The sequence below is a fragment of the Podarcis erhardii genome, assembly GCF_964252035.2.
Source record: "Podarcis erhardii genome assembly, chromosome: 3".
Taxonomy (NCBI): Eukaryota; Metazoa; Chordata; class Lepidosauria; order Squamata; family Lacertidae; genus Podarcis; species Podarcis erhardii.
In genome coordinates, this window is record NC_138507.1 from 65119993 (window position 1) to 65137342 (window position 17350).

General features: G+C 41.6%; 1 protein-coding gene across 4 annotated transcripts in view; it reads left to right on the forward strand.

Annotated features, from left to right (window-relative positions):
• GRM1 (glutamate metabotropic receptor 1) overlaps positions 1 to 17350 on the forward strand; it is a 178375-nt gene that overhangs the window by 3757 nt on the left and 157268 nt on the right. For 3 of the 4 annotated variants that reach the window (XM_081854322.1, XM_081854320.1, XM_081854323.1), the window contains exons 2-3: positions 4599 to 4745; positions 6354 to 7252. In XM_081854322.1, coding sequence (XP_081710448.1) covers positions 6490 to 7252 — 763 coding nt within the window. In that variant the 5' untranslated portion in view covers positions 4599 to 4745; positions 6354 to 6489. Of the gene's footprint in view, positions 1 to 4598; positions 4746 to 4998; positions 5153 to 6353; positions 7253 to 17350 lie in introns of those variants that run through there. The other variant, XM_081854321.1, reaches the window with a different exon arrangement.

Genomic DNA, 17350 nt, shown 5'->3' on the forward strand with positions numbered 1-17350 from the left:
CTAATGGCCAGAAGGCAGTTCTGTAGATACAGTATTTAGTCAGCAGAGGTAAGGTGACATAAAGGGCCAATGTTGATTCCAACTGGCACTTTAAAAAGCCTCTGATTCTGCTTTGACGACCCATCCTTTGGGTAAAAATCAAGCTTTCTTCAGACTCTCCCTACAGGCTTTGCTGGCTTTCAGCTCCCAAACCACCCACCTGTCAGCCCAGCTATGCACTAATTCGCTTGGCTGCCAGCTTTATCCATGAGCTTTATTGCACCTTCTCCAGACTGCCAGCGCCAATATTTGTAAAAGAAGATAACAGGCTGTGTGGTGTGCACCACCCGTGATCCTCCAGCTGCTGCTGAACTACAACTTATATCAGCCCTAGTCAGCATGGCCAATGGTCAGAGATGATGGGAGTTGTACTTCAGCAACAACTAGAGGGCTGTGGCTTAGCCACCCCTCTTATTGTCATTAATGCAAATATATTAAATGAAACCTGTGGCAAACTTCCACACCCTCCTCACACATGGAAAATTTAATCAATTTCAGTGGCATTAGAACTGCAGCCTTATTTTAAAATGCTCACATGGCTTCCAATAACTCATCAAGTTCTGTGTTCATTTCAGAGCATCCGTATCTTCATGGTTTGTTGGGCTACCTTTGCACTTAGCAGTAAAGCTTAGTAGCATACAGCATACATTAGTTGTGATTCTCAAATTGGCAGCCCTTTGGATAGTCTCATATGCCCAGGGCAGAATATCATCCACACCAGGCTCTTGGTTTAAAGTGAAATTACCCTTAATGATGAAAGTAACTTTTGTTTGGGTTTTGAAAGAAGCTCAGGATTCTGTCACATTCATTAAATGAACCACAGGAGACACATCTCAGGATGGGCAAATTGGAATAAAAATGCTAGCACCTGTCAGCAACCTGGTTGCAGCATTTTGTCCCAAACGCAGTTTCTGAACACTTTTCAAGGGTAGCCCCACACAGTAATCCAGTGTAGAGGATGAGAGTACATCAGTACCAATATAGTGCCCTCTGGATGTCATTGGACTCCAACTCCCATCATACCTGACTATTGACCATGCTGCCAGGGGCTGATGGGAGTTGGAGTCCAACAACAGAACATAATAATCTGCCTCAAACCAAGTCAGATTAACAGTCAAACTGGCCCAGTATTTTTTTTTACACTAACTAGTGGCAGCTCTCCAGGGTTTCAGGGTGAGGTCTTTCCAGGCCTACCTTAACATTCTGGAAATTCAAGGTGGGACCTGCATGCCAAACAGATGCTCTACTACAGAGCTATGACCCTTCTGCATACACCTAGAAGGTACCACATTGGCTTCCCTTTCACTAGTGCATGAATGACTGTGGCAAGGAAAGTTCTTAGTTGGCAAACTAGCCAAAGATGGGACAAGGCACTCTTCACAACCAATGCTACCTGCCTATCCAACAGGAGCAATGCATCAAGGAATACTCCCAAACTAAGTACCTGATCTTTCACAGGAATCGCAACTCCATCCAAGATAGACTGCAAACTCAAACATGAATCATCAACAATTTCTGTTTAATCTGGATTGAACCTCTACCACATCCTTCACACTCGGGGGCCGGCATATAGATACAGGTATGGATAAAATACTATGACAAATGCAGGCAATTCCCGAGGTAGTACGTCTGGATGAACATAAACTATGCATTGCTTGGGAGAGACTAAAGCCCCTGAAGAGCATTGAAAACACACAATGTGTCTCAAGGTGCCGGATTATGCATTAAGATATATTTCACATTTGAAGATGCTTGAAACCACCATGAGATGAAAACTCCCTATTGGCTGAATCTCTGGGGAAGTCTGTGTGATTTGCTTACTTTAAAAAGGGTATATGGAATTCATTATGCTAATGAAATAACATCATGGAATTTATATTTCAGTTGAAGATAATATGTGAAGTCTTTCAGCCTTCCTGTATTGCTGCAGAGATGTGTTTTAAAACTTCTATTTATCAATAATCTTTCTGGAGGAAGCTACAATAACTCTTACTTGTTTTGCCTTAAGGATATTCCTATCTCTCCAAATCATGCTACAGGTTCCCATTATAATCTTAAACCTGCTGCTCATCCTCATGAGTTTTGCTGGACTTCCAGGAGTCTACATGCTCTATGCATACTGAAGTTTATTATAATACTTTTATATGTTCACAGATATATCTGATGCATTCCTTTGGAATTGAGTTAGTAATGCAGATTGGCCATATCCCAGAAACACCAGATTGTTTCTAAGTAATAGTTGATCTGGCAGTTCTGCCTCTCAATCTCAGCAAAATGGTTCAGTCTATTGTGAAGATGGGAAACAACTATCCATATTTGGCTCTGTAAAAACTACGTTGTGGTCTTGGAGTGTTATCAAGCTGTGTGCGAGGGAGGTGATCCCACTGTTAGCAGGGAGTGGAGGGATGAGACAGGACTCAGAATTGAAGCTGTGTAAATCAAATGGGTATCCTGTCCAAGTTGGTGAAATGGGGGATGTCAGCAGCATCCTATGGCTCCTGAGCCATCCTCCTAAGGAGCAGAAGCTTATCCCCTCAGTTTTTAAAGGTGCTTTTGTTGTTCTGCAAATCATGGATGTTCTAGAAAGCATCCTTCATTGGGTATTAAAATTGGGTTGTTGCATGCCTATCAGTTTAGAAGTCAAATAAGGCCACTCAGAAGTGTGTTGCTACGGTATGACTTTTACCTACTCAGGTGACTCCATTTGTCTATAGATGTGTAGGTGTGAGCTTCTATGAGCTGAGAACTGCCAGAACCTATGGAATGCTGAGGTCAAAAGCATAAGATGTATGTGTTTAATTGACCTACGTGCAATATATGTATTTTAAAACAACACAGGTACTGTATGACAACAACAACAACAACAACAAATTTCAAAAAGAGATTAAAAATACTAGATTACCGTATTTCCACCTCATTGGCTAGAGATGTTTGACTTCATAGTCAAAGACAGAAATTCTCGCCTTTGCTGCTAACATTTGTTGAGAGGGGAGCATAGCTGTCCAATCACATGCGTACTAAAATCCTGGATTTCTTCATTGCTTTTATTAAGCAACTCTCACTTTTTCCTCAGGGGAGAATTTCCCTCTCTTAAAATAAGTTTCCAAAGATAAAGCATAAACCAATCTGAAACTCTAGCCACATACATCTTAATCCCATTATGTGGGAAACAATTAACTCATAAGCCACCATTCATGTGTTGGTTCTGCAAAAGATTGATTCACTGTCCCCTGTTGTAGCTTCGTGGTCTCTCTTGATTTCATCAATGAATTTGATCTTACCTCTGGGAATGTCTTCTCACATATGAACCCTTTTCTTTGAGATAAGCTGGTGAGACCTTACACTAGGCTTCCTTCCTGAAATGACACTGTGGGGCTTGAGGCAAGAATGCTCCCACAGGTGGCATTGCAGCTTTGGAGTCTGATTCTCAGTAAGAGATGTCAGGCCACATCAATGATGGGATTTAGACTTAGAATGGATTTTTAAAACACATTTCCTTGCATTGCAAATGGTTATGCAGCTATTTTAGCCATGATCTTTCATCAGTTACTTTAAATCCCATTGTTTTAATTGTTGAGTTGGCTTCTATGGGATGCACATTACCTTGGGTGTCCTTCAGGCAGAAGGAAGATTATCCTTTTTTACCAAAAACATACCATAAAGCTCACAGGTCCACAGGTTTTGTTTTTAAAAAAGTAATAGTGGAACTAATGTAAACACAATGTAACACATAAATGAACTGTGTAAAGGTAACAGAGATCACACAGGTAGAAAACCATGGCAAATAAGCCCACATAAAATGGTCCTTGGATTCTTGCAGTCGTTTCTTTGCACAAGGTGTCTTTGCCTTTTCAGAAGTAGGGCAGCTATCAGCCCTGAAAGCATCTAGCATTCCCAGTGGGATCTTATTCTAACTTTAACTTTCATATAATAAACTAAAACACTAGAGTCCTTTAATTCAGTCTGTGTAGCAAGCAGGTCAATTGCCTTTTTCAGCCTGGTATTATTTTAATCTTACATGCCTCTTAGCATGCAAGCTTTAGATTCAGCTGGAAAAAAATTCCATTCTAGACAATTCATGGGATTTTGCTTTGTTCTGGCAGGGTTTTAATGCAATAGTAATTGGAAAATTAAATCTTCAAATGCAGTGTTAGAAATCTTCGCAGCAGGATGCAAATGTGCGTGTCTGTCTACACCTCTGAAACCAGCCTCTCTCCTGTTTCTTATACTTGCTTGTGTGACTGGGAAGTAACGAATTTAAGGCATTGAAATACAGTCCAAACCAACATATATATACATATACATATATATACATATTTGCTTTCGTAGATTATATATATATATATATACATATATATTATATATATATACATTATATATATATATTATATATATATACATATATATACATATACATATATATGGAAAGGGAGGGGGGCTGAGAGCTGGTTGAAGAAGGGGAAAGAATGACTGATCTTTATGCATGAGATAATAGATGAGCCTGGGATGACCTGTTTCCACACACCCCTCCCCTTTCCCTCCTTCATGCGGTAAAACAGCGTTGAAGAAAGAGGGCAGTCGCGTACAGCCCATCTCCTTCGATTCGCTTGTACCAGACTGTGGCAAAGGGAAATGTGAACAGGAGAACTGGCAATGAACGCCTCGGACACGGAAAGGAACGACCAGCCTCACCGATTCGGATTCAGGTAGGTCTTGAGTTTCATCCTCCAAAAGGGACCGGCGCGAACCATAACGTTGCAGGCAAGAGAGCCAGACAAAAAGACCTTCCTTCTCCATTCGATTTCAAACGGATTCGGCTTCCTGTGACCAGTTTCTCTGGATTCCGTAGATGTGTGGTTTTTTTGTGCGTGCGCAGGGAGAATCGGCACTTGCTACACGCAGTACGGTCCTTCTGCCCGCTTTCATCTCTCGCCTTTCTCCCCATTCCTGTCCTTCAGAGATATGGGGAGAGAGACCGAAGGAAGGTGGCAGGGGGGAGGTGGCAACTAGAAATCTGGCTTGCTTCATAGAAACCCACCAGCAGCGCTTCATTCCATTAAAAGCCTTTCAGAGAGAGGGTGGGGAGAAGAGGCTGCTGCAACTGGAATTCTCTGTATGTATTTCTACTATGTGTTTTCGGGGACTGGATAGTAGTGTGTGTGTGGGTGGGTGCAAAAGACCTAAGCAACGGGTGCAATAAGTTATTGGGGCAAAGAGCGCAGCATGGCTGCAGATTCTGTTGCACCGAACGGAGGAACTCGCTAGGGATCGGGTTGCCGTGGACGTTGTCCAGGGTGCTGAAATCCATAGCAATCCCTGCCCGTGCAACAGGGAGCCAAGGCAGCCGAGCGAAGCGAAGCATACCCGACTTTCCAATCAGCAAGTATCTCCAACGAGCGGCCGATCGCCTTTTAAATCGCATTAAACTACTTAAACTCTAGCCGCCTGGCTTGTCACCTCTCCTGCCCAAAGTCTGCATGAAAAGCAAGCGGTGCCAGAAAAGCACATCAGGACTTTGCCTGCGGTTGCCTTAGTAACTAATATGTATTTCCCACAGCTTGCATAGTTGTCTCTTTTGTCGAACTACAGCGTTCCCCCTTTCAAAACCCAAAGATTAATCTAGCTGGGAAAGGCTGTATCTTGTAAGGGTTTTTAAGAATTCTGTCTTGACCTTTAAATGACATTTTCTTTTCTGAAGATTCTACACAGAAGCGCACACACCCCGTCTTTCTCAAGATGTTTAAACTAGCATAGTTTTCATGTTCTTGACTTAATAATGAAGGGTTTTTGGGTTTTTTAAAATCTAATTAAAGAGGAGGAAGGAAGTTCTCAAACTTGTAAAGGCTTTTCTTTGCTTTAAGTGTCGGAATGCAGGTAACAGCATTTTGCCTTAGTAGACACGGGATACCAATTTCTGCACATGGAGGTGGTTAGGTATAAATGAATATATCAAGTCACACACTGCACTCTGTTTATAAATGCAAGATTCTTCGTATATTACATATGCATGCATGCAACAAGGCATCACTACTTTATTGTGTGTGTGTGTGTGTGCAGACACCCACACCCACACTCACACCTACGCAGTGTTGGTCTCAGTAGTATAACTGTGCCTTGTTACTCTTTCCCTGCTTTCTCTCCTTGAGATATGAAATCGAAAGACACCTGCTATTTGTAGCCATTTGATCTGGTGTCTGCTAATATTCCAGGCAGGTGGGGAGAGATGTTCATGAAGAAAATGACCTTTACTGAGCTCTGCTTTGACATATTTTCAGCTGATCAATGTGTTCTGTTCTTTCTTCCTATGTCAACAGGCTACAATTCACTCCTATGATGACTTCTGTTGCCCCTCCAGGCGATTTTCTTTAAGGGCACATTGTAATGGGTTTTGGAGGCACTTGAGAAGTAAAAGAGTGGAGCGAATCTGCCGCCTTTTTCATATCTTTAACAATGTGCAGGCAGGAAGAGCCCGTGAAATTGGTCGCCAGAATCTGGATGGCTTCCTGCAACAAGATGATAGGCGTGCTGCTGGTGTTCTTCCCTGCAATTTTCCTGGAGATGGACTTTCTCCCCAAGAATGCTGGCAGGAAGGTTTTGATCTCAGGTGCTTCCTCCCAAAGATCAGTAGCCAGAATGGATGGTGATGTCATCATAGGAGCCCTCTTTTCTGTTCATCACCAACCTCCAGCTGAGAAGGTGCCCGAAAGAAAATGTGGCGAGATCCGAGAGCAATATGGCATTCAGAGAGTTGAGGCCATGTTTCACACTCTGGATAAAATTAATTCAGACCCAGTCTTGCTGCCCAACATCACTTTAGGCAGCGAAATCCGAGATTCCTGTTGGCACTCCTCTGTGGCCTTGGAGCAGAGTATTGAATTCATAAGGGACTCTTTGATCTCCATTCGAGATGAGAAAGATGCTCTCGGCCGCTGCCTGCCTGACCCTTCGTATCACCACCAGGTCAGGGAGAAAAAGCCCATTGCTGGTGTCATCGGCCCAGGATCCAGTTCTGTGGCCATCCAGGTTCAAAATCTGCTTCAGCTCTTTGATATTCCCCAGATTGCATATTCTGCAACCAGTATTGACCTGAGTGACAAAACTTTGTACAAATACTTCTTGAGGGTAGTTCCGTCGGACATTCTGCAAGCCAGAGCCATGCTCGACATAGTCAAACGTTACAACTGGACCTATGTGTCTGCTGTCCATACAGAAGGTGGGTATAAAAAGAGAAGCTCATATTATTAATTGCTCCTGTAGGGCATTTCAGGTATAAATCACTTTGTAGTTTCAATCCAACTTTAACCCTAAAGGATTGGCAACATTATTCCAATTCTGAGAAACTGCTGCTATGAAGGAGTGACTTCATATCAGAAGAGAAGAGGGTCCTGATCCTACTTCAAGGTTCAAGTCGAAACCATTTAACTCTGCTAGATGTGTACATTACTTATGATCTCTTCCTTCCTTTTGCTTTGAACTGGTCTTTCTCTTACAACCATAGACAGCTCCCCACAGAACTTCCCTGTAGTATAATGAGCTTTGCTAAACAAGCATATATAATAGATATATTTTGGCTCTCATCTCTTTAATTTTAGCTCTCAGACCATTAATTATCAATGATTTTAGAAAAGATAAGAGAGCTGTACTGTACCTATACATTGCTTAGGGTGTATTATTATTATTATTATTATTAGTAGTAGTAGTAGTAGTAGTAGTAAAGCTTTTTGGGGAATATTCATCTTCCCATCAGTGGGACAAGCCTCTATTGGTCTTTTATTAGCAATCAACTTTTCTCCTGAATAATGGACAGCTAACTCCCCAAAGACTAAATATTTAAGCATGACAAAGTGAAACTGTTAGCTAACAGCTCTTTTGATTCCATGCTCTTGAGATAGAAGTTGAACAACTAGAAGAGGAAACATGCACACACACACACACACATCCCTGATATGTATAGTGTTACTTTGTACTTAAACCAACCTTTTTACCTCTTCCTCACAGAGACTGAATAATTCCAATTTCAAGCAGTCTTTCATATCTAATTAAGTAGGTAGCAGATGTGGAAATCTACAGGCAAAGTTAATAATGGCATGAAGAAATCATTCTCAAAGAAAAAGTGCCAGCTCAGTAATGAAGTTTATAGATTTTCGATGAGGCAAGTTCTGCAGGCTTGCCTTGAAGAGAGGGAGAGAAAAAAAAGATGTCTTTTATGTCCATTGTATTTTTGCTCTAGTGAGCACCAAGGTTGTTTTTAAAAATAAAATATGGGCATTTGACCCCTAGGAAATCTGTTATCTCTGGACACTACCAGGCAGCAAGGATGAGAGCCAAAAATATTGTTGTTACATATTTCATAAAATGAACTGATGTGGGCAAAGATCTCTTAGCGTGCAAGTATCCAAAAGAATTAATAGTCATAATGTGTTGATACTTTGTGAATTGCCAGATAATATTATCTTTTAGTGACTACAAGGAAGAAGTTTACTATACTTTAAAACTATAGTGAAGGAATTCGGGAGAAATGTTATTAGAAAATATAAGCAATAATTTATAGCTAGATCATGACAAATAGATAAAAAATAATTAAAGTTGTCCACTAGAGGAAATGTTCTACTTTGATATGATATCTGTTTAAATAATAACTGACTTCTTACATGCAAAATTTGGACTTCTTAAGTCTTTTGCCTTTTGAATTTCCTGTTATACTGAGGTTTTCAATGTCTTTTTGTCATAACAAATAGGATTTTTCATGAACTTTTTGTGATCAAATAATAGCTGAAAGAAACAAATTACAAGTATAGACTTGACTCATGAAATAAGACAGCCTTCAGTTAGTCATAGGTGATTTGACTTAGAGTGGTGTTAGCCATTAAAAATGTGGAATCAGCCTGTTTTTTTGAAACGTGTTAAAAAAAGGGAGTAAGTATTTATGGAGTTCATTCTGTGGCAACCTAGGAATAAAATAACTGTAACTCATCCCAGTTGTTGCATACTCCTGGCACTCAATTACAACACTGTTTGTGGATATAGCTGGATCTTGTGGCAGGTGAAGGAGAAGACTATTCTTTATTTATCACATGTGCTATTTCCTCCTCAAAAGTAAATGGGGTCAATGAATCATTCTGATAAATGTATTTTAAAATCAGTGCATGCTGTAAAGCCTAGGCAAATGATATGATACTTTCACTAGTAATTGCATATACTGCTTGCAAAATCTTTCAATAAGCTGCCCTTTTAAAGTGAAAATATACCTTAGCAGGAAGTAATTTAAAAGTAACCTCCCCTTCTACTATGATATTTTTGGGATTTGGGGCTCAAGTCTGCTTTGCAACATGCTGACTTCTGACTGTGCGCCATCATAAATGTTTTACAGATACAATTGCTGTGGACATTTTTGTTTACACCCAACGTATTTGCAATGTAAGATGTGTATCCTGATCCCATGCATGTTTACTTGAAAGTTGGGTGGGACTTACATAGGTCCATCTAGGATCCCAATGAAACCTACTTAAGGAAGAAATAATACTGAATTTGCAATATTCTTGGGGTTTTCTACTCTCCAAAATTCCAACAAGATTATGACGCTTCTTTCTGTAAACTACATAAGGTGTTGAGATCATCATCATAATCACTATCCTGTTTTTAAAAGAAGGAAAGCAAATGCCCCAAGGATAGTGAGAATGGATGCACCTCTCTTCAGCTTGCCATCTTGGGGGTTCTCTTGTTTATACATTATATAAGCATCAGTAAAAGCTCTATTAGCTTTTAAATACCTCTCCATTTTGTACAATTCACAATAAAGATATACTGTACTTCATTGTTTTATGGTTTTGCCCTGGGAGTTGCCCAATGAACAGGAGATAAAGAAAGACTATTGATTTGACCCTCACTGCTGATTTAAGAACAACTTTGTGTTAGACTAGATATGACATTCACAACTGGATCACAATTAGATCACCCGAAAGAAGTTAAAAGAAGTTGCATTGGGTGAAAATTGGGTCAGTGCAACAGTACTAGCAGGGGCAAGTTATTCCAATCCCTCATGCTGTTTTCCCCAAACACCAAATGTGGTTTGCCTGTAGGGGAAAAGAAAACATACAAGAACAATACTGGTATCTGAGGTTTCCCCAGGGGTCAAATAATAGTTGGGGGAGATTATTCAGATTGAAAAAGGGATCAGTCACCCACTTCCACAATGCCACAGCTCTGATGTGATGTGATGGCACCACGGGTGGTTTTAAATTTAAACAGAGTGGGAGATTTTGATCACAGATCTCTCACACCTCGTCTAGGGGCACTCTGAACTGTATAACTGTTGATAAGAGCGTGTACCATTATTCTGTACTGTGATTCTTTAGAGAAAAATATTCAGTTTAAACTTGATGTCGCCCATATCTGGTGCTGATGTGAGTTTCCATTTGTTAAACTGCACTAGTGTTTTGTACATAGTAATTGTGTTTTCACAAATGAGGTGTCTTAAGTAGTTCTTGTTTCAGTGCTTTGCAGTATGGATGCAAAGCCTACATTGGCCAGAATGCTTCCTCACAAGTCAAGTGCCTCTCAATCTCAATGATCAGACTTGACATAAACAGCGTGAGAGATGCTTCAGTGGTGATTTAAGTCTCATGTCTGAAAGCATTCCATGATTAGTCATCTCCAGAAAGACAGTTAAGCAACCAAATATCCTTGGTCTTTTGGAGGAGATTAGTGCTTATATTGGGGGCAGAGAATGCTTCCTTTAAAACTACTTGTTTCCAAGAGATAGGACATGTTAAAGTCTGAACATTATTCCTGTTTCAGACCAGGGAAAAAACGCCAGATTTTATTTTTTTAATAGTTTAGTAGTATTACCCTTAATATAGCAATATAAGGTGTGTGAGTGTGTGTGTGGCTTGACTCATAGTCTGATACTAAACTCGCTTTGAGCTCACCTTCCCACTTCACATATGTTTCAGCTGGTGATCAGTTGCTGTTGCTCTGTTCCAAACAGGGATACATTAATGAATCTTCTAAATAGGTTAGTTATTTGGTTTCCTGGTTTCATCAGATCCTTTCCCCTACAGTATTCCACACAGGCCTTCTCCCCTCCTGGGGCAAATTTTGAGGTTTTTCTGCAATGAAAAAATAACCACACAGAAATATGTGTTGGAAATGTTAGATTGGGATGCAGCATTCATATGGATATCGCAGGAAAAATCCAATAAGTTTTTCTTTAGATTTCAAATGGAATCTGTGTTTTTGAGTAGTCTGAGGGTACAATCAGACTCAGGAAATCTGGATCTGGTTAGTGCCGGGATGCAAAACCACATAAGGACCCTAGGGGTTCTAAGGGAGCGGCCTTGAATTCCAAAAAAAAAGAGGGAAAAGGATGTGAAATAAACAAATAATGTTTCACCATGGATGCATTATAGGATAATGCTATATTGCAACTAATTTTTGATTATGTGTTGTATCCAACTAGGTTCTACTCAGAGTAGACCAGCTGAAATGAACAGACTTAAGTTAGTGATGTAAATTAATTTTAGTGAGTCCACTCTGAGTAGGCATAGCTCTGGCTATAGTCCTATGGCCACAGGTAGAAACACTCTGTAGGAAATTGATCTTGCTTCCCAAAAGAAATGTTTTAAAGACACCACTGTATCTTTTACCTTGGTAAATATGCAGCTTTTTCTGGGTCTTGGGAGTGGGTAGGGATTATACATTAATGTTTCAGTCAGTTTATTTTAGCTTGTGCAAGTATGCAGTAGCCATTTAGGTGATAACAGTGATCCAGTTTGGGTAAGGTACCACAAACACAGTGGGACGCAGGTGGCACTGTGGTTTAAACCACTGAGCCTAGGGCTTGCCGATCAGAAGGTTGGTGGTTCGAATCCCCGCAACGGAGTGAGCTCCCGTTGCTTGGTCCCTGCTCCTGCCAACCTAGCAGTTTGAAAGCATGAAGTGCAAGTAGATAAATAGGTACCGCTCTGGTGGGAAGGTAAACAGCATTTCCATGCACTGCTTTAGTTTGCCAGTAGCGGCTTAGTCATGCTGGCCACATGACCTGGAAGCTGTCTGCGGACAAACGCCAGCTCCCTCGGCCAGTAAAGCGAGATGAGCGCCACAACCCCAGAGTCGTCCGCGACTGGACCTAATGGTCAGGGGTCCCTTTACCTTTTACCACAAACACATTTGTAAAAATCTTTTTAGCATTTTAGATCAAGGCAAGTTTGATGTCATTTGATAGTTATGGACATTGTTGCTTCACATTCATAGGGTCTAGAGAAGAATCAGAGAACACATGCCTGACTATATTTTACCCCTCAACATTATGTGTGTGTGTGTGTGTGTGCATGAGAGAAAGAAAGGAGAGAGAGAGAGAGAGAGAGAGAAAGAGAGAGAAAGAGAGAGAGAATGAATCTCAGCCTGCACTGAAGAAGACAAATAAAGCCATACAGTCAAGAGAAATCACAAACAGCTAATCTTGCCAGGTTATCATGCAACTTTGTCCTGCAGCTGCACATCAGGGAGTGCATTATTTTGAAAGGAAGCAACAGTCAAGTTACAAAGTGAGAGGATCTCTGCATCTTTCTGTGCAAATGCCTGTCACCGGGCATCCTTGCTTCAAGGCATTTAATGAAATCTGTTGCTGCATTTAAAAGAAAACACCCTGCTGCTGCATGTGCCTCCTTTGAACCCTCTGGCTGGATTCAGGAACTGCCTGCATTTGGTGCTCAAGAAAATATGCTTAATGAATGAAGAGGCATTTAAACCTTTTCTTGCCTCTTGTAGCAAGGAAGGCATTCACATTGGTGAGTTCCTCTTTTGCTGTTGGCTGAAACTTGGCAAATGGCATGGATAGTCCGTCTCAGAGGGGCGTGTGAGGGGGAGTTCTGGAGCAGTAGTCTGAGCAAGCAGAAAAGAGAATGGCTGACACCAAGAGGGGATGTGTGTTGTGAACTACAGAATAAATGCAAAAGGAGCAAGATGGATGCATGAAGCAAGAAGGAGAATGTGCCAAGGAGCTTAGTTCTAGACTATGGATCAAATTGCTATGGCAGAACGAGCCCACACATTCTGAGCCAACTGATTTCTGGGGAGCCCTACTATATAGAATATGAAAAAATTCAAAAGGCACTTGCAAATGTCCTGTTTTGTATGGTGCACAGAAACATAGAAACTGCCTTCTTATTCTTATTCTTATTATTAGAATTTATATACTGCCCTATACCCTGGGGTCTCAGACCATAGACCCATTTAGCTCAGGAATGGCAGTGGTTCTCCTGGATTCCAGGCAGGAAATCTTCCCCAGCCCTACCAGGAGAGGCCTGGGATTGAACTTGGGACCTTCTGCATGCAAAGCCGATGCTCTGCCCCTAAGCTATGGGCCTTCCCCTAATGGGGCTACCCTAAGAATGAATGAACAGAATGGCCAGTTCCCATTTGTGTTGGCTGTGAACTGGCTTGTATAGCACTGTAAATTAGACCTATTATCAATATCACTGAACTATAGAATTAAGAAGGAAATAGTTAAATACAAACCCCTCAGTTTCACCCATCATTATTGCCTCCGCTCTACTGAAGAGCAATTGAGTGGCTGTGATATCTGCAGCCATTGTTATACACTAGTCATAGGATCAGTTCCCTGAACAACTGCCTGCTTTGGGGTGTTAATACAAATATATGTTGAGGTAAAGCCACCACATCTGATTGTCATTTTACCAGATGCTACCAGCTATTTGAACATGACGCAGACATATGCTTCTGTAGCATCTCACTGCCAGCAGGGCTCTCCTTAAATTCTCTGGTCAATAGGCACTAAAGGCTAAAAATGAGACCTGCAGAGATCTTCAAAAACTTAATAGCTGTTCCTTCTGCTAGGGGTGTACACTGAGCACAAGGTTTGGTTTCGGCCCTGATTTAGCACATCAGTGAGCAGCCCAATTTAGTCCAAAATGCTTCAGAAGTTGTCTGATTCATTTAAGTTTAGATTTGAATTCCAATTTGGACAAGCATGACTCCAGCCTTTTCTGCTGGGGGTTATGTGCAGCGCACATTTGAATTTTATTCAACCCCTCCACCCTGCACTGTCTATAACTTAAAAAGAAATATTTCTGTAGAACTGGATGAATTTTCAGACTCGTTAGCACCTTTGGGGTGTTCTTGAGAATCCTGCCAAATTCTAAAAGGAAAGCTGTACTGGTTTTCCTGCATGGGTGTCCTTTACTGTTTTTGGGTGGTTAAATAGCACTGTATTTAACCACCTTCTATTGTTGTGCGGGCAATTTTATATGAAAATAGCTTGCGTGAGAGAAGTGCTCCTAGACAAGAAACTTCCACATTATGGACAAATCAGTCTAGGAAGATTTTGTGCTTCTGCCTTTAAAGTTGATTTTGTAGGACAGAGGAAGAGCTAAATGGGAACCATTTCCCTCCCTTCGATTTTGTGGGCATCAATTTTCTAGAGGCTCCCCTAGGAAAGTAATCTGCAAAAATTCAGAATGTTAGGTGTAAGGTACTGAGTTTTGATAAAGGGAGGGGACTCACAGCCTCAGGCTTCTGTTCTGCTCAGCTAGCAGCCAAACTTAAAGAAACTAAGTGCAAAGCTGATTTGACAGGGATGGGTACATGGGTGTGTGGCACAGGGGCAGAAGAACTTGAATGTCCAGCATTTCCATGCAAGCATTAGTAGCCAGTGACGTAGCATGGGTTGTCAGCACCTGGGGCAAGGCAAGTAATTTGCGCCCCCTAGCCCGTGGATTTGCGCCCCCTAACCCTAACCCCCAGGTGTTGTGCCCAGTGCGGCCGCCCCCCCTGCACCCCCCACGCTACTCCACTGTTAGTAGCAGAACCAGCAAAGATGCAGAACAGACAACTGCAAGCTGATGTCCCTTCTCCAAGCTCTGGGATTGGAAAGTCCTGCTGAAATAATTTTCTGTTAGTCAGAAAAGAGGCCTCCCTCTTTGGGTGTGTGTTTTCAATGGTTAGCAACAAAGAAAAATGTTGCTTTTAACAGATCTGCTGTGTAGTTTTTTTAAATAAAAAATATCAGAATCTCTGAGCCACTACAGAGATCCCTGTTTCAGTTTAGGGCACCTTGGAGAAATCCCACTTGAACTCAGGGCTTATCCCCACTCACCTTTTGCTCCACTCTTTCTAGCAGAGGTCTGTGCTTTAACACTCCATGTTGTTGCCCTGAGATTTCCTCGCAAAAACTCACTCTTTAAAGCTCAGTCGGAGCAAACGTCAGTTCAGGTTTTCCATAGATTGATGTTTGCCTCCATTGAGCTTTAAAAGTTGGTTTTTGCAGGGAAAACTCTGGACCACAGACACAGAGCTTTAAATCGTGGATCGTCCTGGAAAGAGTAGAGGAAAGGTAAGTGTGGATAACCTCTCAGAGAAGCCCTGAATCTGTCCAAAGTGGCTCACTTTGATTCTTGATTGTCCAGATCTGACGCAGACCCCTTACTTCTTGCTGGCCATTATTGATTTAGTCTAGCTGCAAGATGCAGAGTGTGTGTGAAAACTAGTCTTAGGATGGTTCTCATTAATATGAGAAAGGAAATTGAGTTTCATTTTATTCTAGATAGCAGATGCCATTAATCTTAAAATATCAATGCACACTTTCCTTTAGCCCGTCAGGCATTTACTTGTGCATGCAGATTGGTGCCGGAGCACAAAGGAGTCCTCTAATCAAGCACTTCTATTGCTGTGCATATGACAATTTGCATGTGGCAGATTGTGGAAGTGTTACAGGCTGTACTGAATCTATACATATGCAGATTAATGCAAAAAAAAAAAAAAGATTAAATTATTACCTTTGCTTGTTGATGGATTTTGTAGCACTTCATTATTTGCCCTAATCTCTGTTTTCCTCCCTAGTTTTTTATGTGATGCATTTTGGTTTTCAACAAATGTAAGTCTCTGAAGCAGTTCCGGCATAATGCCTGGCATCATTTTTAATTTAAACATTGAGACCGAAGAACCTTTCTGTGTTGCTGTGCGATAGTTGTTCATGGCTGGCTATCAGTCTACAAGGTGATTCTGAAGAAAATAATATCTATGCACAAATTAATGCAATAAGGAGAAAAATATGGAATATGGCTAAATGTATGCATGATCTCATTTCCAAGGGAAATATATCCTTTTGGCACTGCCAAGTGAGCTTGACATTTTTGAGTGCTGAGAAATGTGTTTTTTAATTATATTGCCCTGCTTTGTGCAGTGGGACAGAAATGCTCTTTAAATCAGGCTTGCACATTGGTGGCTGACCAAGCCAAACGTTGCTTACCAGTCATGTGCTGTGGCCTGCCAGATGCTTGACAAATCCCAGTTCCAGGCAGGCAGTAAAAGCAGAAGGTGGAAGATCCTCTAGTGGGCTAACATACATAACTTGTGGCTGCATTGGTAGGTCAGACGTTGGGCAGACCTCCTCTTAATCATTACGTGACATAAAAAAAGACCACGCCTGCCTTAAGGAACAAAAAGCAGAATTATATTCTACTGGAATTGCAGTTTAGTTCTAAAACACTTTCTCCATAGGAGCAGTAGAACAATCTCATTCCCTGCTTAAGGCCCTAGACAAGGATAGGAATGGTCCTCTTAAGTCCCATGCATTTTGGTGTCATCATTGGAGAAGAGCTGGGTACAGTACCTGCTTTGCATGCAGAAGGTCCCAGGCCCACCCCCCACCCCCACATCTCTAGGTAGGAATGCTCAGTTGGGGGGCTGATAATGCCAAGGTTGCAGGTTCAATTCCCCTATGAGACAGCTGCATATTCCTGCACTATGGGGGAGTGGATTAGATGATCCTCAGGGTCCCTTCCAACTCTACAGTTCTATGATTCTATGACTGGGAATGTCTCCAGTCTGCAACTCTGGAGAGCTATTGGCCAAACACTGTAGACCATCCTGGGATGAATGGACCATTTCTTCTTGTGCTATGTCTGCAGGACCTTTATGCATGACCAACATGCGAGGGTAAAAAGTTGGCAGACTGTGGTTGTGATAAGGGAAATATCAGGAGGAACCTTATGCTCAGTCATTCCACATGATGTCTATGAAAGAGTTGATGAAATTTAATACACTGGGATTATAATGAACAGTCCCAGCTGACTATTCTCCACCTGTTCCCTCCCTGTCCTCCCTGCTGCAATGGAGGCCAGAATTCACAACACACCTCCAGGGGCATTTAAGACTGAGCCAGGAAACTATAATTTCACATGGGCTTGTGGCACTATGTCTTCTTGTCCCTAGCATGCAGATTGCACAAGTGGGAACATGGTGTGTGGTGCACCTGTCAAAGGCTACAGGCAGCAGCATCTGACAGCAAAGT